Genomic DNA, 26351 nt, shown 5'->3' with positions numbered 1-26351 from the left:
TGACAAATATTATTATACAAAACAAAAGAAAAAGCTAGACTCACTGAGGTTAGATGTTCTCTCGTCTCAATGGCCTTGGCAACTTTACTGTAACGAGGAGGCTTTCAATAAAAAACACTCTTGAACATGTTATAATCCTCCATCTTGTAAGAAAAAAAGCAGCATCTATCTGGCTTTATCTTTATCGGTTTGATCCTCCAACTTTAGCATCAAATGTTAAACTTCCAGATTTCTAATGAACCCACCAGCATCTTATAGTTTTGATAAAAGTTAAATTATCTTATGGAAATAAAACCAAAATGCATTCATTGTGTCTTAAAGCTAAGTACTCCGTGAACCTATTTTAGCTTTGAAACCAACCGAATCTGAGGGCTCATGTTTGCCTGTCCCATTCCAGTTCAAACTGATCTGGTCACATTTTTCAGTATGCAAGCAAGAGTGTGTCACACAATCCCCTGCCCAGCAGAAAATATGTCTCTTGAGTAAATATTTGCTCTAAGAAAGCAGAGAACCTCTGCATTACAAATGCACATGACTTTTCTTTTTACTTCAGTTTTTGGTCCGACAGAACCAGAACCAGAACCAGCTGTATCTGAAGGAGTGGTTTCACTAAACAAACTCAAAGAGGATGTTAATAATGTGGAGGCAGAAACATCGGATGATAAGATAATGTGACATTTTTTTGTCTTTCTTTGCTAAGAAATAGACTCTACTAAGAGCTGAGAGACTCATAAATCTCATAGGCAGCTCTACGGTCTCACCTTTGGAGCATCTGTCCATGTCGTCAGATGACTGGAGCCAGGCAGCTACCTTGGCCTGGCTGCTGGAGCTTAAAGGAAATGCTCCCGCAGAATGCACTGTGGACTGCCTTCGTTTCGACATGCACTGCAGTACAAAACAGACTCAAAGGTCAGTCCAATGACAAGTTGCTTCCTTCAGAAAATGTTCCCATTAATGGACTTTAGGTTGTAGATTAAATAATGAGGAAAAACATAGGAGATTTATTGAGTATAAGTATAAGTATAAGTATAAGTATAGTATATACTTCATAGAAACATAGTAACAGTGTAACTGTGTGCTGTGTAGCACCCAGGTGTACCCTTCTGATAGAGGCACCCTCGGCCATGTTGGGGGAGTTGGGGGAGGGGTAGTGAGGATAGTAGAAGGACTTCTCGTTAGGGCACAAGGCAATCTCGTTTTGCCGATAGAGGCGATGGTGACGTAGCTTTGACACCCATTCGTCAAAGAGCTCCTGTGACTTAATCTGCGGAGCAGACACAGCCATTAGAAATGAACTCAAGGACAAGTAATGTGGAGGAGGTGGAAAAACACTCACAAAGGTGGAGGGCACTATGACTAATTACCCCCTGAAAAATGGCACATGAGGTCATTTAAAAGTCATATAGCACCAGTTCACCGAATTTAAAAAGTAATCTGGATACTCTACATTTCCTCCGAGCTTGTGGGAGATAACTTTTATTGTTTGTGGTTTACCTTGAGGTGATAGATGTTTTCCTCGGCATCAAGATCAATACACTTGGCTTTCTTCTTAATTGCCATGACAGAGAGTCCCACGTCAATGCAACCATGCAGTTTCCCTTTCTCAATCTGAGAGGCAACACAACATATGATAAGGATATTAGACTGAGTGAAATTCAATTGCTACAGGATGCTGTTCCGTTTTTAAACTAAAGAATAATCCTTTTATTGGCTCTGCCAAGGCCAAGCGAACTATCTGCATTGGTGAAATTCTTTTGTGTCTACAGACACAGATCCTCAGCAGCATAAGAATAAAATTACAGAGGACATAAACTGTCCTTTGAAGTCCTCTGTAACTGACAAGCCCACATAATGTATAGCCAGAAGCCCTTTGTACTCACATCAGCACTGCACTTGCCATACTTGAGGACACCCTTGTCCAGGAAAAAGTATCTCTGTGGGGAAAAAGAAGAATGGTGAGCACATGAGATGCAGCTGGAATGATATGCAACACTCCTGACAGAGAGCCTGGAGTCTGTTATGACTCTATGATAGTGACAGACAGGGCCAACCCTTGATAATGTATGTAATTAATGTCCTTGCATTGAGATGTTTGTCATCCCAGACTCTTCTCTTGGATCTGTCGGCTTTTGTTACGCTTTCTCTCACTCAGATGCAATCTTCCTCTCCCTCAGTGTTTCTAAATGAAATTCTTGAGGCTCTTACTGTGCATCATGTGAATCACAATGGAAGTCAATACTAAATGTATACAGCTCTAGTAAACAACAGGCCATCAGCTAATGTATCTGAGTGGAACAACAAGATATCTTAGCATTATCATCCAGGAAAAGCTTTCAGACAGAGTGTAAACTGCACTGACCCAGGTCACATGTGACTCCTCTGCGAGTGAATTCACTTCCAGCTGGAGCTTATTCAATTAGTTTAAAACACAAATGAGTCATGTCAGCAGGTTTGTAAAGGGAACCTGAAATGTGTGGAGGAAAGCTAGCAAATTGAATTGACATTCAGTTGTCATGGTTTGAAATATGTCTGTCACTCAGAGAAGTGTAATATCACACAGGTCTTTGAGGGACCTCGCAGAGGTCTCAGCATACCTTGTGCCAGCCCTTCATGGGCCACTTTCTCCTCTTCAGCATGTAGCCCTCCTGTTTCTGGGGCTCCAGAACACAGCTGAAGCCTCCTCGCAGACCTTCGACTATTTCCCAGCTGTCCTGCAGATGTACACGATTTATGAAAACTTCTGAGATAACAGACAGGTATTCATGCGGATCAAAGTTGCCGGATAGTTTAGTAATATAAATCAAACATATCTGCCACACAGAAAGCAGCAACTGCCATCTTGGAATTTATACCAGCGAGTGTACATTAGATCTGCTTCATCATTTCCATTTTATGTCAGTCAATGTGAGTCTCTGAGAGCAGGAGTCTAATGTGTCTTTGCGGCAGGCCTATGGATTAGGTGTCCAGTGTGGGGCTTTACATTTTTACTTTATGGTCCCATTTACAAAATTAGCTTATCTGTCTAATCTCACTCTTCACATTAATCATTTTCTGACTGAGATTAGAACGGCCAAATGCAAATCCTCTCAGAATGCTGAGATTAAGATGATATTTCATCATGATCTAATCCGCAAAACAGTGTTTGTACTGCAGCAGTGGGAATTCCAGGAAGGCTTTAAAAACACGAAAGAGGAATTCATGGCACTTTTTTTTTACCGACATAGTGAATACTGCATCATGTGTGTTTTATATTATTTTCAGTTTTTAGCAATACTAAAACAAATAAATTATTAAGTTGGTCAATCAGAGTTTTGATTGAGCTATTGGGAATTATGTTGACTGATTTGCACTGTTAGATAATGCTTTATAACCACTTAGTTAAAAAAAAACATGAAGTATAGCCCTCTTATTTGAATGAATGATGCTAATATGGGAGTATTTTAGGATTATACATTCAGTCCCGTGAAGTTAAAAACTCAGGCAGCGATAGTGTTTAGATCACAGCTGTCCGCAGAGACTTTGGGTCTTTGGCAGAGATTTGAGGTGACTCGCAGTTTGTTGTCTCAGTGTGTCCCTCACTGCTCCAGTTTAACAGTTCTGGCTCAACAAACTGTATCAGTCAGACAAACTGAATGCTAAAGGTGAGGCCACTGAAAAAAAAGGGAACTGGGGAAGGACAAGGGCACAGCTTGTGGGCTGATCTTTCAGTTTCCTCCAATGTTCGTCACGGCTTTCTCCTCTGACAGTCACATGGTGAGTCATTCTTGTCAGACACTGCCCGGACATTTTCCTCCAAGGTCAAGAAACACTTTCAGAATGAAATTAGTCACACAGTGATAGTCAAACAGTATAGGAAAATTGTAAATTAAAATGTTTTAAACACATCTAACATCTTGTATCCCCTGCAGCACCTTGTGGAATGGTTGTCTAAAGACTGAGATTTGTCCTTCAAAAACAACTGTACTGTAATCTAAGTTCTAATACTTGAATTAGATAAAAACAATATTGAAGAAATCATCATGCCAACTGTCCATGGCCTTTTTCTTTCTTAATCCCTCCAGGTTTTCAACCTATTCCTCTCCCTCTCTGTGTCTCTTGTGCGTGATTGCAGGACCAGGTGCATGGTTGCCAGGTGTCCAGCTCACTCTCATCACTCATCTTGTCTATTGACTATATATATATATATATATATATATATATATATATATATATATATATATTGCCAACCTGTTTCATTTTGCTTCCAGGTTGCAGACAACCTCAACCTCAACAACTTTTTAGTTTTTTAATACTTTATGTTTTGGATCAATACAATCTTAGTAATCCTGTTTTTTCTTTTTTTTGGTCTGTCAGCACCTGTTTTTCTCCGACACCCACTGTGGATCTGTAAAAAATCTTCAACTCACATGGCTCCTGCCTTATCTTGCATTCCTTCCTGCTCAATCTGGCATTTTCTGGATTATTCCTAAATTCTGATTTTGGAATACCCCTTTTACAAATAAACCCTCCCTTTTGAATTTAGATCTTTGATCTCAGTGTCCCGTTATGGGTTTTCTACCACCCTGTCTGACAGAAATAGTTTGACCATTAGGGATACACTGATTTGTCACTTTGGCAGGAATTGGATGAGGATATCCACAGCTATCAATAGAAGGTGGTTAACTTGGTTTAGCACAAAGACCAGAAGAGAAACCATTGACCTGTTTCTCTGTAAAAGGTAACAAAGTCCATCCACCAGCATCTCAGATTCTCTACAGTCAAGTTGTCATATCCCACTGGTTTAATTAGTACAAAGTGCATGAATGCGAAAAGGATAAATTGGGGTTCATGAGGGGTTGTGGCTTATTCATTTCAGGAAATTACTGTGTCCAGTAAACTTTAGAGAGAGTGGTACAGTTGGCAAATTTTGTAACCTTCATAGAGATGTAAGTTAGCAGATTATTCATTTCAAGCCTTCATAATGAGCAAATATTACTGGTCTCTCCCAGCATCAGCTTAATATATACCAGACAGATATAAGAGTGGTATTGTTCTTCCCGTAAAACTCCAAGCTAAGAGTGTTTGATTCCTAAAAAACAAAAACAACAAATCCTCACCATTTATCTAAACAGAGTGTAAACATCCCTCTGCAGTCGTCCCTGCCAAATGAGTTCACATAGCAATGATTAAGCCTGTCAGCTGAAGGCAATGTTGCAGTTTTAAATCGAGTCTGTGGCGACATTCCCAGATTAACACACTGATCGTGATAAGTTTCCCATCAATCCGCAATGATTGGTTTTCCAGAACTTAGAGGGTAGCAACCATACTGGTGAAGACAGAGTATGCTACAGCAACTAGATTGACAGAGATTACAGTACAAAAATGAGGGGGAAGAAAACTTGGCATCCAGATGGAGGAAAAAAAGATTGGAACTGATGGTAAGGAAAAACTTTGAAAAACCAAAGATGTGATTTTTCATCATCAGAAGAAACAGAGAGGCAGTGAGGGCAGACATATGTGCCTCTCCACTGCAGTTGGAAGGGATGCTTTTGTAAAATATTTCAAATAATCCATGTACCTGTTACATTGACTCGACATAGCAGATTTTCATGTAAGACATACCGTATGTACATTTCTCTGAATCTTGGAATCTATTTTTTGAAGCAAGCCTGGGTTCACCAAGAATGTTCCTATTGTGTTCTAAAATCCAGTTGAAGCTATACAAGCCAATTATCACATTTCCCAATGTACTGCACATCCTCGACTCCTGTCCTTGACTCTCCTCTCTCTGTCCCTCCCTCCAGAGATACAAGCAGAGGAGACGAGGACAGGCACAAGGACAGAGCAGGTGAGATGACAGGGATTCAACAAAATGAGATGTCCTTATTTCAGAGTCGTCACTTTAAACCACATTTGGCACAACTGCATCATCTAACTATTGTATTTTATCATTTCTGTTAGATGAGCCTTAAAGGTGTTTGTGTTACTTGCAGAAGGAGTGAGGAGGGTGGGGAGGTACAAAAGAGACAACAGACTTGAGCTTAGGGTATTACAGACTTCTTTCTGCTTTGTAGATCCTCCTAGGGGATACTGAGGTATTTATCATCCAGATGAGATATGAGGTCCCATTGGTGAATTTTGGGTCTACTCTGGCCACCTCCCAGCTGAGGAAAAAGACCTCCAAAGAAAGGCACTGTGGCCACATTTTAATTAGATGTCTGAATCACATCAACACGTCAACATGTCTCCGAGGCTACTCAAAAAGAACCCATTCCCACTGTTATAATCTGTTGATGCATAATCGGAGTTGACCAGCGACGCAATTCATTTGGTAGATCGAAGCTTATCCTGGGCTGAGTACAGAATATGTCCCATCATATTCTGTGACCTGATTAGGATATTCTGCCATCAAATCTTGTTTTGTACATTCATTACAAGAACAGGTGAACAATATTTGGGTAATTAGTCACCTTGTCAGAGGGGAAACAACAACAAAAATTAGCAGTGCAGATTTAATGCAGAGAATTTCCTTTAATCCAAAAGATAAGATGACAGTGTGGGAGTAGAAAAAGACCCAAACATTAAAGGCTGATTAAAGCATACAATGTTTGAAGCCACAATTTACCACTACAGGTTATTACAGAATATTTGTTTATCTGTTCAGGTTTTTTTTTTCTTCTTTTCTTGCAAATGAAAGTGTTTATTCGGTTCCTGTGTTTGTTGTTTCTCCAGAATGAATAGCCAGAAGTGTTTCCTTGCCCTGTGTGACGTACTTGAATGATACTTACTTACTTCCAATTCGTAAAGGAAAAGCTGTGCGGGTAATGAAAAATGAATGTGGGTTTAAACGCTCAATACAAAAGCAAAAACAATTTCTTCATAATGCTAATGTCTACTCTATGAACTGTGTGAGATAATTACTTTTGAGGGAGGTGTTGCAAAATAGCTTTTACGCATGTGGAGAAAATGCTGTGGTCTCACGGGAAAAGATGGAAGAGCGGCTGAATAGTTCAAATGAGAAAAAAAACATGTACACATAAATGCATGTAACCCCAGGGGAATGATCTGTGTAACGCAGTGTTACCTGTCGGCTGTCGTGCTTGGACGAGGAGCTGCTGTTGCTGCGTGACAGGGAGGAGATCTTCTGTGACATGGCTGAGCTGCGCTCCTCTGAGCTCATCTTGGTAGACTGGCCGGTGCTACAGCTCGAGTACTGGGGACATATCTCTACTTGGAGAAGAAAAGGTGAGGAGGGGATCGTGTGGAGACAGAGGGTGAGAAAGAACTTTGAATTGACACATCCTCGAAAAGCCTTTTAGCGCTCACTGAAATATACATTAGGTTATTTAGAGTGATTAGTTTTCCAGTCCTCAAGTAGGAGACATATGGCAGTAATGAGAAAAGCTGTTCATAACTCTCAACATCAGAAGCCAACATCGACAGTCAGGACTGGAGGACATAAATTGCACTACAACTGCAAGAGACCGCAGGTTTAAATAATTCATATCATACCCTTTCAGAGAGCGATGGATTATCAGCATTTTAAAATCCAATAAATCTAAAGCACCCACTTAAAATACATATGCCCAACAGTGTGGAAGGACATATTGTATTCAGACCTAAGGAAAAGTATATAACTATTATCTGCAGTCGGTAAACTGATTCAAAGTAGCCTATTTTAAGGAGTTGAAATATTTAATAAAGTCTAAATAATTAACTGACCATTTAATGGAAAATGAATGGCCAAAACAGATTAATAATTCAAATAATTCATCAAAGTAAAATGGAAAACATTTTCTATTTTTGGTCAGAATGTGGACCTTTTAATGGCATTTTTCACACAGAACAATGTATTTTGATTACATCACTTCCGTCTGAAATATATGTAATAGTATAACATCACATAAAACTTAACAAAGAACAAGCTAAGTGACATTCTAAACAAGATATAATCCTCCTCAAGAGAGCCGTGATCAGTGTCGGAGTAAATGTCATTGAGTGGTGGTTGGTATGACTCCACATCTCCGCATGACATCTCAGTAATGAGGGAAATAAAAGACAACTGTCACATGCAGTGAGATGTGAGATAATCGCTGAAATGTGAGATCATCACTTCAATAGAGTGTGAAAATAATTGGGCCTCTTAAAGAAATGACAGCATTCAGTAAAATGCCGCAACACATACTGACTAATTAACATTATGTGCCCGGTCTAACTGCGTAAGCACATAAAACCACTTTTTGCAAATTCAATGTCAGTGGCAATTTCTCATAGTATGGAAGGCTGATCAGCAACCAGGCTGACTGTGTGTATGTGGATATTTTGTCATCCGCACGGGGACAAGCAGTAGGTCATTAGTTTTTCTTTACTGGCGATATGAAGTAATACTGACTTTGCAGACCATTAGGCCTGAATTCACAGCAAAGGTATGTGACCATCTGTAAGACTATCGAAGACACATGACCGTTCATTTTCATAAAACAGCTGCTCTCAAGTCCAAAGAAGCATAATCAAATTGCTAGTTTCTTCATATAAGACAGTAGAAAAAATATTTAACTTTTTACGATGACATAAAACGCTCAAAAGAAGCCAATCCTTTAGCACTGCATAAGTACAGTGAACTGTGTTGTTCTGTGTAGCATTATCAGTCAATCACATCTACAGAGCCAGTCAAAAGTTTGGACACGCCATTCATTTCAAAGCCCCACATCAGCAGTTATTAATCCACTAAAAAGAAATCATCTGTGTTCTTAAAATTGTACATTTCATAGTATTTGTCACGAAAAAACTCTCATGGCCTTAAAACGGTCGCGACCTACACTACATCTTTGCCCACCAGCAGATGAAACTGCCTGCCCTGTTTCCTCCAACTCTGCATCACTGTCTCTGTTACGCTATGCCATGGCCAGATTTAATATTTTTGTAATTTGTTTCCAGACATTTGGTAGCTCATCTTGTAAAGACCAAACAGCTGATAATGATTGGGACTACTAGCTTGAAGGCAATGAGTTTTTCACATGCGATGCGAAAAACACTTGTACTCCATTTTCAGTGAGACACAGGCTGCGGGTGACAGGTGAAATTGGCTTGCTGCTCGCCAGCCGGGGCCGCTCTCTGGTCACAGCTACATGTATGGAGAGAGTGATCGCCGGAGTGCAGGAATTATAAATGAGAGCAGGACAGAGAGGGATTCATAACCCGTTACGGACATACCTACCTGTCTCCCAGAGTCAGACTTAATAATTAGTTTAGTGGAAAAACACATCAGTTTTTGGGTCAAATTTGCAAAACAAATTCCTTAAAAAATTAAGACTGTAGAAGTCGATGGTATTTTTTGAAGGGACTCTATCTCCAGAATGTGATTTCCAAGTATTAGAACACTTCAGATCTGCCATCTTTGCAACAAAGGCAAAGCACACCAAGTACCTTATCGACCTTGTCATCATATGGACATGTTAACAAGGTTAAGAGCTTGATTTTTATTGGAGCGGAAATTAAATGAGTAGGCATGTCGGAACCTTTCCAAGCTGTCCTTGGATGAGAGGCTGAGTACACCTGGACAAGTTGACAGTCTATCACAGGGCCAACACAGAGTGACAGACAACCATGCATCCTCACACTCTGACCTACGGCCAATTTATAATTACCAATTGGCATACATGTCACTGGACTGTGAGAGGAAACCCAAATGCACACAACATGCACATGGCACACAGAAAGGGACCAGCCAACTGGAAAGTTCAAATTCAGATCCTTCTTTTAATTAATATAAAAGTAAAGACTGCGTTTCTCTTTGCCTTGTAGACTTGGCGTAACCGAAATTGTGCAGGGCACGGGGTGTTTGGCTTTGCAGGAAAACCCCCGCCAAAAAATGTCTTGATTGACTTTTTCGAATGTTAGTAAAGCACCTCAAGATAAAAAGTTGCTGTTACTAATTTCCAAGTCAAAGTCCATTGAACCAAAGCAGAGGAAGGGGCACAACTTGACAATGTCATAAAAAGGACGCTAGTCAAATCACAAATGGTAGAAAACAAAGGGAGACGAGGGAATTTCAGAAGGTTTCATCGAGCTGTTTTTATATTGGTTAACAGAGACTGTAACAAATCAGAATGGCTGTCCTCAGTTTAAATAATTGTGACTGAGTGATTGTGTAATAATAATGACTGGCCTACATTAGATTAAATTGATCAATTCTTCATATTGTCACAGTTCTAATGTAGATCATTATCAATATACAATCATCCATATAACTATTGAGTTGGAGACCATTTGAGATTTATTATATAAATTCTTTTGTAACAACATGGTCCAATGTGTAAACACCACTTGATACTACAACTGTACAACTAATCTCATGATAAGGACCCCAACATGGGGTTAAAGGCTTGTAAAAATTCGACTGAGCTAACTCTTAATAACAGTCCTTACTGCCATTGACTCTTGGACTGAAAAATACACCACATGTTGAGTTTGAAGTAGTAACAAGATTACCCCACCCAGCATCAGCATCCTTTGCACTATGTAATGGCCTTTGCCTGTAGCATAAGACAATGGGCCAAGCCAACACCAATTCTGTGTTTGTGGATCACAGACTGTGGTTCACATTGACAGAGCAAGGTGCCCAAAATGCACAACAGCATAACTTATGTACTTTTCAGCTCAATTAATACAGAGTGCTATTAAAAAACAGGTTTAGAAGCAGTCTGAGGGACCAGTAGCAGGGATTTATAGAGCGCTAAATGTAATCTATCTTTCTGTAGCTTCCTTACCATCTTGTATGATTTATTCATTCTGTTTCCACTGATCACACCAGCTATGTGCAGGTCTGTAACACTGTCGCCCTTCAGGGCGCCTTTTCATCTTATACAACAACGCCACTTTTCAGGCTTTCATGGAGGGGACAACAGTGTCAGACGTCAAAGCTTCACTAATTATCTTTGCTCACTGAAGAGCACATTCATTATGTGATTACAGTTTACAGTAGCTGTGTGTACAGGTTAAGAGTGCAGCAGTTAAGGATTGTAATTTGATTAGAGAGTTGGAGATTTAATTTATAGCCTGAGAAACACAAATAAATATATAATAATATGTAAAAAGTGGACACATGAAGACAGTGTTTGTCATTATGATAAGCTGAGGTAGTTTAGGCTCACGATCGGAACTGTTAAGCAAGTTTTGCTGGGGCCAAAGAAATAAAAAAAAGAAACAAAAGGAACCACAAAAAAATAAAGAAATTAAAAATGAATAAAAGTACTGTATGGGGAAGAAGAAATAAAAAAAGTGCTACTGTCATAAAACTAAATGATTGACATTATAAAACAGGGAGAAGTAATTCAAAATAAATATATTTTTCTTTTGTTAAGGCCTTGTGGATGAAAAAAAGGAAAGAGAAATTTGTCATTGAGACAAAGATGGCACTGTTGTGGCGAAGCATTACTGTGATTCATTCATAAATTTTATTAATAAATGACCACAAATCAGACATAATAAAACTATAAACAAAATCTGCACCATAATTTACACTTTATCATAGCAAAAATTCAATATTGTTGTATATAAGTAAGTATATAATAAGTTGCAATATTTATGTCACGTAAAAGGAACACACTGTATCATGAACAAAAATAACTTTAAAAAACCCTACCTGTGACTTTATCTGGGGCTGTCTGGTATAAACAAGTATGTGAATCAGTGAGCCGTTCTGATTTGCAGTGTACTGTTAAGTCACAAACACGGGGTAGAAATATAATCATCCTCCCCATCTTTATCTCCATCCACGAGCTCAAATCATACGGCATTCACTATACCTCTGAAGGGACAAGCTAAATTAGCTTTTGCTTTTTACTTGGTTATCAACAGCAAATTCTCATCAGCAGTTGCAGCATATAGTTCACATAAATAAGCTAATAATGTTGTACTTCTACTTTGTCAAATGTTTTATGTCCTGACAAGGAAATTGGACTTTTTTTTTTAGTGTTATCATATATTTTTTCCCTGTTAAAAATAAGTGGTATAACAAGTAAGTGCAACAGTTTTTCTCAGTTTCAAAAACAATCTTGTAAACAATGGTAAAACACTGCCCATGAATTTTTAGCGAAGCCTGGGGTTTATTGCGTCATGTGACAGGGGAATTACGTGAGATTTGAGTTGTCTACTGCGCAATGGCTGGGTGTTATATGACCTCAGCATTACTCGCTTAAAAGAAGGCTCAGAACTTATAATTTGTGGCTGAACTGCAGGTGAGGGAACTCTAAGTATTTACAAATAAATAACCTATACTGGTCAAGCATATTTTTTTTATATATAAATTTGGTGTGGGGTAGTCTGAGCTCTCAATCTTGGTACTTCAAGCGCAAGAAAATATAAATATATATATTGGTAATGTATCCTGTATGCATGAATTAGCGTGGTCATGCAAAACAAATACTAATATCAGACAAGGAACATCTTGAAGAAGAAGTTCCTTATTTGATATCAGTATATCAGAGAGAAAAAAAAAGTTGTCAACTTGCGAAATAGGGCATGATAAGCTCACGGGGTGAAAATGTCAGTTTCTAGGTAGGTGAAATTCCCGTTCATGGTCAGAAACATTCCATGCCCTGGATGAGGGGGGTGCATTCAGCTGTATCTGGGATTAGAATCTTCCAATCACTGTCACGGTGACCTGATCTGATGAGTGCAGCTCCTTACTATCCCAGTATATGATTGCCTCTGACAGCAGGTTGACAATAATCTGTATCCTTTAATCAAACTGGTATTAAAAATCTAAATTATCTTGAATTCTCTGGAATGACCTTGCTATAGATTATTTCTGCCTGTTTTAGAAAGATTTTCGCATTAACCATTCAGATATTTCATATATTAATACAAAGTTATTATGGAGAGATTGTATGTAATTAAATTAGTTTGTACAGTAATAGATGCTTTTATGTATACTGCTTCAAATGATTTACATAAATATATGTCTTACACACAAAAGACTAAATGGTTTGTGAGAGGAGGGGACGGACATCTTTTATATTCCAGTAAAGTGTGGGTGGGTGGTAGCCACAATTGTTCTGTAATGACAAACCAGCATGACATTTGGATGAGACAAATTTAAAGACCTTTACTGGCTGCTATGCTTATCTCACTTAGTGTGTTCACACAGCCCTCTATAAAGTAGCCTTTATAAAACTTCTAGCCAGGCTAAATACAAAAAAATGTGTTTGTGTTGTCTTGAGTGGCTAAAACAAATGAACATTCAGCATTTTTGCTTGCAAGAAACTCTTTGGTCAACTTAAATCTAGGTGTGCAATACATAAGATTTTCTGTTAAGAGTATTCAAAACTTTCATAAATATATTAATTGTGTTGCAGAGAGAAACTGTGGTTAGCATGGAAATCATCTCGGGCTGGCCGACACCCTCTTGTAATAACACCTCATATCTCAGAAGGAAATATTCAGTTTATGTAAAGCAGTTTGCCTTCAGTCCAAATAAGAAACTAAAGTAGTGCTGCCTGGAGAGTGCATTTTCCTTTTATACAGTTTATGTTTCAAGCCTTTTGTTCATCGTGAAAGCTGTTCAATGAATGAATCTGTCATTGATAATCCACAACATTCAAACCAGCCGGTAAATATTGTTTAGGTCTCCCTCGATCCACCATAATGGCTCTGACTTCACTGGACATGAACGTCCCTGAATCTTTGGGGTTTCTTTTGGTGTCTGCCACTGACACATTGCCAGCAGATCTCGTGGTTCCTGCCCGTTGTAGTTTTTGTGGATTTAACTTGTTCTAACGCAGTCTGTGGATGCTTGATTGTTCTGAGATCAAGGAAGGTTGGAGTTATCGTGTTCCTCAGCCTTTCCTGAGGAAGTTTTTGCCTGTCAAGAGTGAGTGGCAAAATACACCTCACCAGTTGATGATATCTCTATCTGGCTCTCAAAGCCAATCCACATTGTGTTTGTGCACAAATACCAGTTTTGTCAATTAAAACCATACCAGGGAACTGTTACCCAGTCCTTTGCCGACTACAGAGCTAATCTAAAGTCATAGATGGCTAAGCTTCCCGTTAAGCTGCAGTAACAAAATTGACAGAAGCTGAAAGCCCTCCATTACGTCTCATCTGCAGGTCATGTTGCAGATGCTTCTCTGTCCCTCCACTGTCTCCAGGGCTTGCCAAAGGGGCTGACAGGCATAGCAGGCTTTCAGGCATCATTAGGATGTGACTCACCAGAATAAACGTCTCATGGTTGAACCCCGACCGTGCAGCTTTTCTTCAGAAATAGAGTCATAACTTTCAAAAATTATAGTACTTAAGCTCCTAATAGCAGTTGATGCATGACAGTAATTCAGAGAGGTTGGATGGGGATGGACTTCCATCTCTCAAAATATCAAATGAAAGCACAGAGAGTGAACAAGGGCATGGTTCAGTGAGTTCTAGAGAAAAACATTTGCCCAAAGCAGGTCTTTAAAAAACACATCTTTAATATAACACAAGCTTTTACCAAGTTGATGAAATTATATATGTCACGTTCATGGGGTTTTCCCCATGTTTTTAGTTCTGTGTTTTATCATGTGTTAGTTTATGTCACGTCTTAGTTTTAAGTTCATGTTTAGTTAAGTTTTGCCATGTTTTGCCATTTTTTTTTCATCAGTCCCAATGTTCAGGTCAGTAGTTTAATTAATTTCACCTGTCCATTGTCATCAGCTGCACTCATTTACCAATCATCCTGTTCAGTATTTAGTTTTCAGGTTTGCCCATTCAGTTGCTGCATGTCTTCCCCCTCTCTCTGCCCCCTGCATCCTGTCTCTCTCCAACTGTCCTATCATTAAAGCATAAAAAGCCCCAAAAAATATTTAAAAAAAAAAAAATAATAATTCGAGCAATGAGAGTTGGCTTTCATATGTTTACGCAGTCTATGCTATGAAGTAATCAGGGTTTATGAATAAAGCAAACGTAAGTGAAAGAAATGCTAAAAATGAATTCCACTTCAGCAGAGAAAACAAATGGCTTTTTCAGCTTGGCTTGAATCTAAACTGATTCCCTGTCTTGTGTTACTTGCTGATTTGATGATGCAGAATGATCTAGGTAGAGGAGAATCAATGTTTATTTAATATCTTCCCACAAGTCAAATGTCCCTCCAAGCACCTCTCTGGTCTTTTCAGATGTGGAACAATCTGCCCAAAGGTGACAAACAAATGGCTTCTGCTTATGCCACAAAGCTAACATTGTGTTTCCAGGACCACCTTCTCTCTGCAGCTCACCAGCTATTTTCTGACAACTCGTCCATCTGGGTTCAAACTGTTTAACTACAACGCAAAATCTGGTCACTCCGGTGGTCTAATCTTGTCCATCTATCCACATGACTAAATGAGAATCCCTTGTTTAACTTTGATTGCCTTTTGTTTTCTTCTGCAGGCAGAACATGTCAGAATCAGATTTGTAAGGAGCACACTGATTATTCTTGCACCACATGTCCTCTGAAAGCTACCCACTGAGAAGAAACACTGGGCTCTCATTTGCTACGTCTAAAAGTTGCCACTTTAATAACGGTAATCTTATTACAGCCGTGCATTACCCTGCTGGGATGATGCCACTCGGTCTTTGTTATTTCATTACTGAAATGCAGAACAACCCTGTCTTGGAGGAAAATGAAAAAAGTCTGACAGAAACGAAGCAAAAGAAAGGGTGCGCCTAAAACTGCAGGAAACAACATTGTCCTGATACAAAATAATTAGTGACAAGGAAAATGAATGTGATTCAATTCAGCAGCACACTGACTTTCAGTCTTTTTTTTTCTTTACTTTGACAGCTTGTAACAAGCTGATCCATAAAAAATTTAAATTTTGCACACATTTCAAGATTTAAATGATAATAATAGAGACATAAAAATGGAAAAAAGTTGAATACATTTCTTATAAAGAACTAAATCTGGTGTAATATTATTTCTTGAAAAATCATTTTTGACTAAAATAAGCTGCTCAGTTGAGGCTGTTTTTCACATAAATGCATTTAATTTCTCCCTTTTCAGCTGTGAATGAACAAAGGGGAGACGTCACAGATAAATAAGATAAAATATTAAATCAACTAAAATCACCATGAAACTTCTGCAGCTGATTGCACACATTAAAATAATATTGAAAATGATATGTTTCAATGATTCACATACACACATTGGACACAGTTGATTTGACTGAGGTGTGGAGGATGGTTTTAATCAATTGATTCTCAAACAGGATTCATGGGATCAAGGCACATCAGACACAACTTTTTCAACAGATAAGTTACTTCTCTTCTTTACTATCATATAGTCGGTTGGATGTTACTAAATACATGGTAAGGGTTAGCAAAAAATATTCAGGTTTAGGGTTTATGCATTTTCAGTATGCCATATGCAGTAATGTCACACTGACACGCCCTTACATAAAACAACAACTTACAGCCTAGTCTTTTTGTCAAACTCTGAATTGTGACATCACTACATTTTGAACACGTGGAAAAACACACTTATTGCACATTTTCTTGTAAGACTGAACTGAAAACAAAAGGGATTTCTTCCCACTAAATGGAAAGATGGAATCAAAGGTCAAGAGGCAAAATAAGTGCATAAAAAAAACATGTTTAGGCCTTTATTCTGGCTCGCCTAATTACACAAATAATAAATTTAGCTATATTTCTAAATGGCTTATTTGAGCCTCGATACTCAATTAATTCTGACTCCCCCTCCCTAAATGTGGCTGTAACCTCCCAATATCCCTCATATTTGGGATTTCCCAGAAATATTGATTCACCTTTCACCAGAAGTTTTTTTTTTTTTAATTGACACAAATATTAGTAAACTAAGAAACTTGCTGCTAGCTTTACCTTAAAGGGATAGTTCGCCTCTTTTTACATGAAGCTGTATGACATCCCATACTAGCAATATTATTTATGAACATTTTCTTACCTCCTGCTGCGTCCTGTGAGCCGAGTTCCAGTCTCGTTTAGGCGTTAATGAAGGTAGTTCGGCTAGTTGGCTGGGGCCACAAAAATAAAGCGTTTTGCTTCTCAAAACAATATGCGTTCAAAAGAGTAATACATTTGTATCACAAAATCGTTCATCCAGAAAAAGTCAGACCTCACAATCGCTTGCCGCTATTTTCTCTCTACCTTTGTATCACTACGGGCTATATAGACCGTGCAGACCGAAGTGCAGACCGAGCAGTCCCCTGCTTCTGAGCAGTAAACACCGTAACAGGCACGGCTGTCGGCAGGTGGCAATCATGGAGTGATACAAGGGAGAGAAAATAGCGCCAAGCGATTGTGAGGTGTGACTTATTCCTCCACAACGATTTTGTGATGCAAATGTATTACTCTTTTGAAAGCATATTGTTTTGAGAAACAAAACGCTTTATTTTTGTGGCCCCAGCCAACTAGCGGGACTACCTTCGTCAACGCCCAAAACGAGGCTGGAACTCGGCTCACAGGATGCAGTGGGGGGTAAGAAAATGTTCATAAATAATATTGCTAGTATGGGATGTCACACAGCTTCATGTAAAAAGTGGTGAACTATCCCTTTAAGTGTGATAGAAACATGAGAGAAATCAATTTTCTCTTCTAGCACTAAGAAAACTGACTTGTTATCAAACATGTCCGTATGTCTATTTTCTAATAAAATAACTTATTGTTATTTCCACTTCCAGTTTACTTACATTGCAAGGTATTGTTTGATTAAGTTTGGGCAACAAAACTACTTATTCAGGTTTAGGAAGTGATCATAGTTCAATGTTCATGAGTCATGTTCCAGCTATATAACATGAATGAATTGAACCATTGCACAGTTTTAAACCCTGCTGCTCCTATCTGTGATAGCTCATGATTTTTGGTATGGATACTCCCGAAATGATAACACCAAGTACAAACTGAGCTTTGATTAGGAACAGCATAAGACAAGGAGACAAGTATTGCAATTCTGAATACATTATTTCTTAGATTGTGTCATTGAAAACTGATTGAAGCTGTGTAAGGTCCTTCAGGAGGCTGCAATCAGTCAAAGAGTGTAACAGCTTCTTATGCGAGTTGGAAGAGTTGATATGGTGAGAATATCTTGCACAGGAAAGAGACGAGAGACAGAGAGTTTCTCACTTTCCCCCATGAAAGACTATGACTTTTATCGAGAGCAGAAATGAATCACCTCCAGCTATAATTTCTGCCATCTATCTTTTCCCAAGAATTACTGAGCAGTGTAAGCGTTGTCCATCTGCAGAATAATGGCTGCAGAGAGGTGTCACGATATTTCCTTTGTAAAATGACTGCATACCTCAGACAGCATCGCAGGTCATCATGGCAGCACCCCATGAGCTCAGAGGACTGACAGACACAAAACTGGCTTTTTCACAGAATAAGATTAATTGTTCATTAGAACATATCTTGACCATGGAGGGACATGTTAGCCAGTCCACAATCTCTGTATGTATGGTTTTGCTACACCTTTTCTAAGAGAGATGCACAGATGTTAATGCCTGTTCCTGATCTTCTTAAGGAATCACCGTGAAAGGTTGCCAATGTCAGAGGGAATCGTTCCAAAAAACAGGCTGAGCTCTGAGTGCAAATGGCTTACTCATCTATCTGAAATCTTACATTCTCAGCAACTTGAAATAGAGTTGGAAGCATTTCCTGCTCATCATATCGTCCCTCAGAGAAAAAGTTTCAAGATTTTCTGTTAATGCTGGTGGGCAGACCAATAGGCCTACAGTCCCTCTGTGATAACTTACTGCAGCATAGGGTGTGTTTTCATTCATGGCTTAGTCTGTCAAACAAGAGAAACGTTGATGATGTATCTCACACTCTCACAAACTCCACAGTGCATCCTGTTTAATAACCACATCCTCAGCATGCAACCCCCTCCTCCTCCTCCTCTCCTCCAAAAGCCCTGTCGTCCCTCCCTGTCTCTTTCTGTTGTCAGTTCTGAGTGTGGCAGAGGTCCACTCCTTTGTTACATTCACAGTGTGGGAGATCCTGACAGCCTCAAAACTCAACACCAGCTCATTAGGACACAAAGGAGATGCGGCTTGGACCAACGCTCACTCACCAAAGAGCAGGAAAAAACACAGATGCACTGCATTTCGGAGTGAAAAATGCTCCTCACGCCGTGTGCCGTGTAGCAACTCGGCAATCCAGCTGTTGCCTTCCCAATTAAAACATGCTGTGCTTGTGACTCACCTCGGACTGGGATTCAACAGTACTGTCTCACCATCTAATCTCATCTTAATTCAATGGTTAATACGCTAATCTTCTCCCATGAGAATACATGGGGTCAAAAAATAAAATCACAAAAAGCTGACTGAACATCTGCACCACCACAAGCAATCTCTATGCCCTGGGAGTGGAGATATATTTAGATATGGCATGGTCTCCCCTTGCTTTCCATTTATGGACAGACAAAGATGAGCAGTCTGCCTAAGAGGAGTTTCCATATTTTGGGAGAATTACATCAAGCCTGAACTCTGTGTGCGACATAAGTGCAAGCCTCTGCACTGTATTGATGAGCCTTCAGAATGAATATGACTCTGATAAGTCACATCATAGAAAATGGACTGTGGCATCCCTAAAGTAATGAAGCCATAACCATCTACAAAGTAAAACAGAACTTAGTTAGTTGGTTAGTTGTTTTCAGCTCCACTTCAGCAGTGTTTGTTTCTAAAGTTGTTGTGCGATTACGTCCAAGCCAAATGTCTTTTAACATAGTCTTTATCATCAATGTGTAAAGTTTAATTGACCCAATTTCTTTCTGTTCTCTAAGATACTTTAGAGTAGGACTGTTCCCCATATGGTAGATTATTTTTATTGCTTAATATTACTGTACAAACAGAAAAGTCTAAAGTCTAAAGGACTGGACTCACATAATGAGAGGAAATGTGTTGACAAACTGTTTTTTTTTAACTTTTCGAAATTTATGTTTGTCTTCAATAAAGTAACTTCAAAAGAAAAACACTTAAAGCATCCACAATCACATACACGTGGCCTAATAAATTAAGCGGGTTAATGTGTAGGATGTGTAATGTGTAGAATGTCTTAGTTTAGCCTATCAACGCCTCATTGTTCATTAGAAAACAGGTGAAAGTGATTGAAATGCCACTGCATTTCCATGCTTTTGGTTAAAAACCAGAGTTCTGTGAAAATCTAAATTTGATTTAATGGACTCAATGTAAGGGGTTAACCGAAGCGGGATTCATCTTACGTTTGTGTTTGGAAAGCCTGAGAGCCAAGAACCCTACAATGTTGTGACTGGAGTTAAGTTAAGAAATTAAGAAGCTTCATCATGTTGCGGACATGAGGCTCTCTCAGCTAAGAAGAACATCAGAAAAAATATTCCTAACGTAAAAAACACTCATTGATAATGTACTCATTGTTATGCGTTGACTTATGATACAGGAAACCTCATCACTGCCCGTTGGGCTTTTACATACAGTTCCTAAAAAAAAAGTCTCCAATGTTTAGCCAACATGATGCCAGAATAAACAGCACTGTTCTTGAGTATGCAAACACTTTTTTAAAAGCTACTAATCCAAACGGACACACACGCAAGAAAACGCTGAGACATGTTTTGCTGTCATTTCTGTTTACATTGCTTCTGACCTCTCGTCTGCTCTCTTGTGTCAGAGTCTGACCACGGCGAGACTAATGGGTGTTTTAACTCACGACTGCATAATTCCAGCAAGAAAATTTGGAGGAGCAAGTCTGACTGGACTTCATTTCAAGGCTGCACTCCACAGCTCTGAAGCGGGAACATTTTGAGTTTAACTCAAAAGTATTGAAATTCATTGCTCCTTCAAATGATGAACTTGCTTTTTGGGGCTATTATATTATCAACTTATGAGGCAGAAATTGCTCTTAAAGTAACAGAATTGTTTATTGTACTTATTTATGTGATAATATATCATTGAGGCAAAAATCTACAAACATTTGTTAAAATTGGAAAAGTACACTGAAAAAAACTGGTTCCAGGCAAAAAGAATACATTATTCAGAACAGTCAAAGTGCCCTTCTGTGAAATGGTGAAGATTTGAATAATTCAGTCTAACAATGAAAAAGTACAGTGAAAACATGTCTTTACTCTATCAATGTACTATTATTTTTAAGTTAAAAGTATCTGCTGGAGCCGCCCTCTTTAAAATTTCATGCTGATATCTGGCAGTCTGTGAGGGAGTTATGAAATCCGCCTTTGAGCTTCCTTCAGTCTCTCTGACGCCTAGAGGAGGCTGACGACAATAGTAGCAGCCTGTCATTAGAAACCCATGTCACTGATTTGGAAAACAATAACATGGAGAAAAAAAAAACACATAACAGCACAACACTTGATCTTATTGATTTAATGGAAGTTTAACTCGGAAATGATTATTTTGCGCTAAAACGTTTCATAAAGCTGTTGTGTTTTTTTTTTTTTGTTTTTTTTTCTCAAACAAAAGCCTGTCTTCAAATCTGAAATACAAGGCTGGCAAGATCCATACACTGAGTTTCTTTTCTCCACATTTGAAACCACATGCACCTGTTTCTATATGAAACCACATGAAAAATTTACATAGGCCTACTGCCCCCGCAAAAAAAGAGAAGAAACCCCCGCCACACGCTCCCCGTGCACGGCTGCTTTACTGTTATTCTTCATCCACTTTCTGCATTAGTCACCTGATGACATTTATTCAGAGAAGCCTCTGCAATAATGCACAGGTACCCGTATGATTTGTGGATGACTCAATGTGGCCACACATTTACAGCTCAATGCTACATCCCCTACTACCACTGCTGTGTTAATGAGTGCATAGGAAATATCGACTAGTAGGTATCAGTGTATTGGACTGATTATGTGTGCAATAACTTGCAATATGTCATTACAGGACGAGCACAGCACAGAGCAGGTGACCTAGAAAGCTGCATAAGGACTCCTGGTAATGTAAAGGCTCGGCACAGAAATACAAGCTGATCATGTAGAATCTAATAGATCGGGCTGAGCATCTTAGCGCTCAGTGACTTTACTCTGGAGGTCACCTCATGCAGCGCAGTGTCCTGATATTGTTATAACCACACTGTCAAAAATGTTTCTGTGGTTTTTTTTTTTTTTCCTCTCCGACTGCTGCTGCGGCATTCTATTGATTCCTCGCCTGCACAGTCCCCCTGTGTTTGACAGTGACACGAATGTGCTAGCAACAGACAAACCTCATGGGGTGTGGCAAATTGGTCACCAAACAAACCACAGCCCCCAGAGAAAACAGCTGTGAGAGTGGAAAAGGAGAAGGAGTTTATAGGCTTAGCCTGACAAGCCCTCAATTATTGAGTGTAAAAACAAACATCTCAGCACCAGCCTTTAAAGATTCTACGTCATATGACTTTTTTTCTGGTAAAGACCTTGACTATGCCCTTTACCTTTCTATCTATCTATCTATCTATCTATCTGTATATATATATAACTGAAGAAATATGTGCACACCATACTCCATCCTAACAAAACCCAAGAGACCTGAAAGGATGCAGTGCAAGTTATTGAATTCCCTCTCCTCTAAAACACAAACAGTTGTGTCACAAGTTCAAGAACTATCCCATCACTCCAGTCATCCTTACTGAGCTGGTTTTACACTGTGTTGTTACTGTAAGTGTGCTGATACCTATCATCTAAAATCTTTGCATCAAAAGAAAGACGGTGAAAATATCCACGATCCCGTTTCTTTCCTTCAAACTCTCAGCCGGAAGCGTCACGCTGAGCTCAAATTCTTATTAAATCACGTTCACACACACCTACATCCACTCAGCATGAGAGATGCAAACACTCCAGGACGCTCATTACAGGCTTTAACTCAAGACTGAGAATCTACTTTACCATTAGGCTTTCATGGAAACAGTACAGTCGCCCAACACTTATGTTCACTTTTGTAGAGGAGAAATAGGGGGGCTCAGAGTTACCATAGCGACTGAAATGATGTATTGGTGTTTGGTGTCTGAATCACAAATGATGTCCACAAAAAAAATCTGCTGCTTGGAAAACTACCAACCGTTAAATCGAGCTTGCCTTCACGATAAATCCACTTTTTATTTGTTGGCTTGTTTAACTTTGAAGCTTTGCAGTGAAAACTCGGAGATCTTACTGTTAAAACTGCTGTGAAGGGCTTTCAAACTAAACTCAAAATGCATTTTATTCCTGCAGTCAACGCGGTTCATCCCTGCAAAAAAAGTCTCGCATTTGTCCTTGCAGAAGAGTTAGAAGATCACAGAACACAGCGAGCAAGAGAGAAGCAAAACACTCACCTTGAGGTACGGATGAAAACAGCCGATCTGATACTTATCTTCAGTCAGTTAGGGGAGGTCTAAGTGAAAATTACAGACTGAAACACGCAGCCTTGCGCCCTGCTATATGACATGCACGCACATGCAACACTATGGTCGCTCTGAGAGCATCAATTTCTCCACCGCTGTCGGGAGGAGGGAGATGCTGCGTGACTGACTGAAGCCAACTCCAATAAACAGGCTGCTTTCAGCTCAGGGTCACCTCAAATGGGAGGAGTTTGAATCATTAACAGCATCTTTTCCGTGACGTATTCAGGAGGACCCCAAAAGCAAGGACAAACAGTGGTGGAAAATAAATATATAGATAAAAATCTGACTTTGCACTAGTCATTTGAATCCAGGCTTTAATTGGACCAATTGATTAAAATGCATTTATTTCTCATTTCATTTTTCATTAGATTTGAAATGTACAGTGTGGAAAAGGGAATTTCAACACAATTTTCCTTTAAAAGTGGTTTTGAATCCATGAAAAAAAAAGACTACAGTAAATAGCGAGGAACAAGAAACAAAGTCAGAATGGCGAATTACAGAAAGTCATGTTATACTGCCATCTGCTGGATAAATGTCGGAATCACTGCCATTTAGTCCAGCTCATGAAAAATGTCGCTGAGGAATATTTTTTTTACTACAATTAGTGAAATACTAAAGTCGTACTAATGGGTGAATAAAGAAAACGTGCATTTAGATAACGAATGTGACAAAAGTCTAAACTGATAGTTTAGCCTGTAAGTTCAATAGTGAAATCAAACGAAACAGTATGACCCATGGACAATAGGCATCTTTCAGCTTGCATGTTCTGAGCAGGGGCGCTTTAGCAACATCCGTGGCCCCGGGGCTACATTTTTTTGGGGCCCCCTCACAGGCTACCTGTCAACCCTTATCTTTCCGTTATGTCGGGAAAACGCCCTTAGAATATTTGCGGTGCAAGCGCACAATTGATGCTACATTTGGTTCAGCGCAGCTACAAAAGGTCTGACCACAGAGGACTGCTGCTTGCAAAGGACTGCTGCTAACCTCCACAAGGCTCGTAGCCCGAGATAAAAACCACACACCGACACACACACCAATGTAGGCCACTGTACTGCCACAGCCACTGACGCCAACACACAAAATATAAAGACAGAAAGGTCTTTAAGAATTAAAATACATGAAACGCAAACCCCATGGTTCTCTCAATCAACAGACCGAAATACACGAACCCAGCAGTCCTACTACTATGCAGGGCTTAGTGTTGCCAAAATCACTCTCGAGCAGGCAGCAGCGAAACCTTTGAGACATACCTACAGCCGTTGCTATACATAGTCGATTGAATCCTTCCCAAAGCATTAAGACTAGTTGCAGGTTATGTCTCATATGCAAAACATTAATAACTAAATTGTGTATTATTAACCGATCTGTTTTCAAGCGTCACGCAACTCTTCCTTCATCTTGAAAATGTGCACTTTGCTGTCGTTTTGACGTGTGCATTGAAATACCATTTGCAGCAATATTTCACACTGTCCACCAAGAAAAAAGTAAAACATGATGAGCGCGGACACACCGTTTTAAGTGTACGGTTTTGTTGTGTGTGTTTTTTTTTTTTTTTAAGAATCAAGCTAACAACTACGACAAAGTCCATCTACATAGCGCAATAAACCAATCCAATAGCGCAGATGATCCCAACCCACTTCAAAGCAAAATCATATGGGCCCAAGTCAACATGCCATGATGCCGCTTACAGCAGGCAAATTTTTTTTTTTTTTTTTTTTTTACAAGGCCCCTCACGAGGCCCCTGGTTGGCTGTGGCCCCGGGGCTTGAGCCCTCCCTAGCCCCCTCGTTAAGGCGCAGCTGGTTCTGAGGAAATACTGCCTTGGAAGTGGCTCAACAGGTAGGTTTTCTGCAGTATTCAGCAAGAAAATGTCAAACGTCCATTTTGCTGTGAAAGACATTTCATTTATTCTCAGAGTTTCAACAACAGGCTTTTTTCTGTCACCCAAGGCAGCAGGCTTGCTGCTCAAGGTCTCGCAGTCACAAAAGAAAGAAAGAAAAATGAAAACAAACTTTTCACACAAGCGAGTCTGTCAGTAACAGATTATGAGCAAGAAAAAATTTTTTTTCCCCTTTCATAGCAGCAAACTGGAAGGTTACTGTAGCACTTGTTATACAAAGAGACAGATTCCATAACACAAGCAGTCAGATAAAATAAAAATGAGAAAAAATCAAATTAAATAAAATTTGAAAAAACAGCCTCACACAGTCCCCCCCCCACCCCAGTAAAATCACAACATTCAAAATCAAGAACAAAGAATTCATCTGCAGCATTGTGAATTTAGTGCTACTCAAAATTCCTTTGGTGAGCACTGTGCAGGCAGACTGAACATGCAAAAGTCTGCTTGAAGGCTGTTTCTTTTCACTTCACTCCAGTTTGTCTGGAAATAAAGCCAATTATTTCATATAGGTAAGGCATAAACAGAGTTTGTACAATTCTAACAAGCTTGGAACTCAATGTTTGGTATGAACACGTGAATCCTTCAACACAGCCTGAACCCTCTTCAACAAGCTTTCTTGTCATTTCTTTAAGTAGTGTTCAGGAATAGTTCTTCAGGCTTCTTGAAGGACATCCAAAGCTCTTCTTTGGATGTTGGCTGCCTTTTGTCCGTTCTCTGTCAAGATGATCCCACACTGCTTCAATAATGTTGAGGTCCAGACTCTGTGGAGGATTCATCACTCCGGACCTGTTGCCACAGATTTTCAGTCCACTTCTTGTGTCATTGGCATACATCAGCTTTTTCTCCCTGTTTACTTTCCTTAGGACTGACTTCTTACAGTAACAGCCACCCTTCCATACAGACCATTTCTGATGGACGAGGCTTCAGTGAAAGGCAGATAGATCAACTGAAGGGATGCATCTCTCAGGTCCCGTGTCAGGTGTTTTCTGGATTCACTTTCAAATACTTCTCCTCTGCTGTAGACATATTTTTTAAAAGCCTATCTCTTTTTGTCCAAAAATATTATTATATATCTGTCATGTGCTATCTGTGTAGACACGACATGGTTCATCCCTTGAGTTAAGTGTGTTTTATTATGCTTGAAT

General features: G+C 39.4%; 1 protein-coding gene across 2 annotated transcripts in view; it reads right to left on the bottom strand.

Moving 5' to 3' along the window:
- The window catches only part of osbpl3b (oxysterol binding protein-like 3b), a 39114-nt gene extending 15740 nt beyond the window's left edge, over window positions 1–23374 (bottom strand). For both annotated transcript variants that reach the window (XM_075465355.1, XM_075465356.1), the window contains exons 1-7: window positions 23239–23374; window positions 7064–7206; window positions 2595–2711; window positions 1881–1934; window positions 1495–1608; window positions 1100–1264; window positions 762–885 (exon numbers count right to left, since the gene is read on the bottom strand). In XM_075465355.1, coding sequence (XP_075321470.1) covers window positions 762–885; window positions 1100–1264; window positions 1495–1608; window positions 1881–1934; window positions 2595–2711; window positions 7064–7159 — 670 coding nt within the window. In that variant the 5' untranslated portion in view covers window positions 7160–7206; window positions 23239–23374. The remainder of the gene's footprint in view (window positions 1–761; window positions 886–1099; window positions 1265–1494; window positions 1609–1880; window positions 1935–2594; window positions 2712–7063; window positions 7207–23238) is intronic.
- Window positions 23375–26351: the final 2977 nt, after the last annotated feature.

The sequence above is a fragment of the Odontesthes bonariensis genome, chromosome 5, assembly GCF_027942865.1.
Source record: "Odontesthes bonariensis isolate fOdoBon6 chromosome 5, fOdoBon6.hap1, whole genome shotgun sequence".
Taxonomy (NCBI): Eukaryota; Metazoa; Chordata; class Actinopteri; order Atheriniformes; family Atherinopsidae; genus Odontesthes; species Odontesthes bonariensis.
This window is presented reverse-complemented; position numbering and strand designations above follow the sequence as displayed.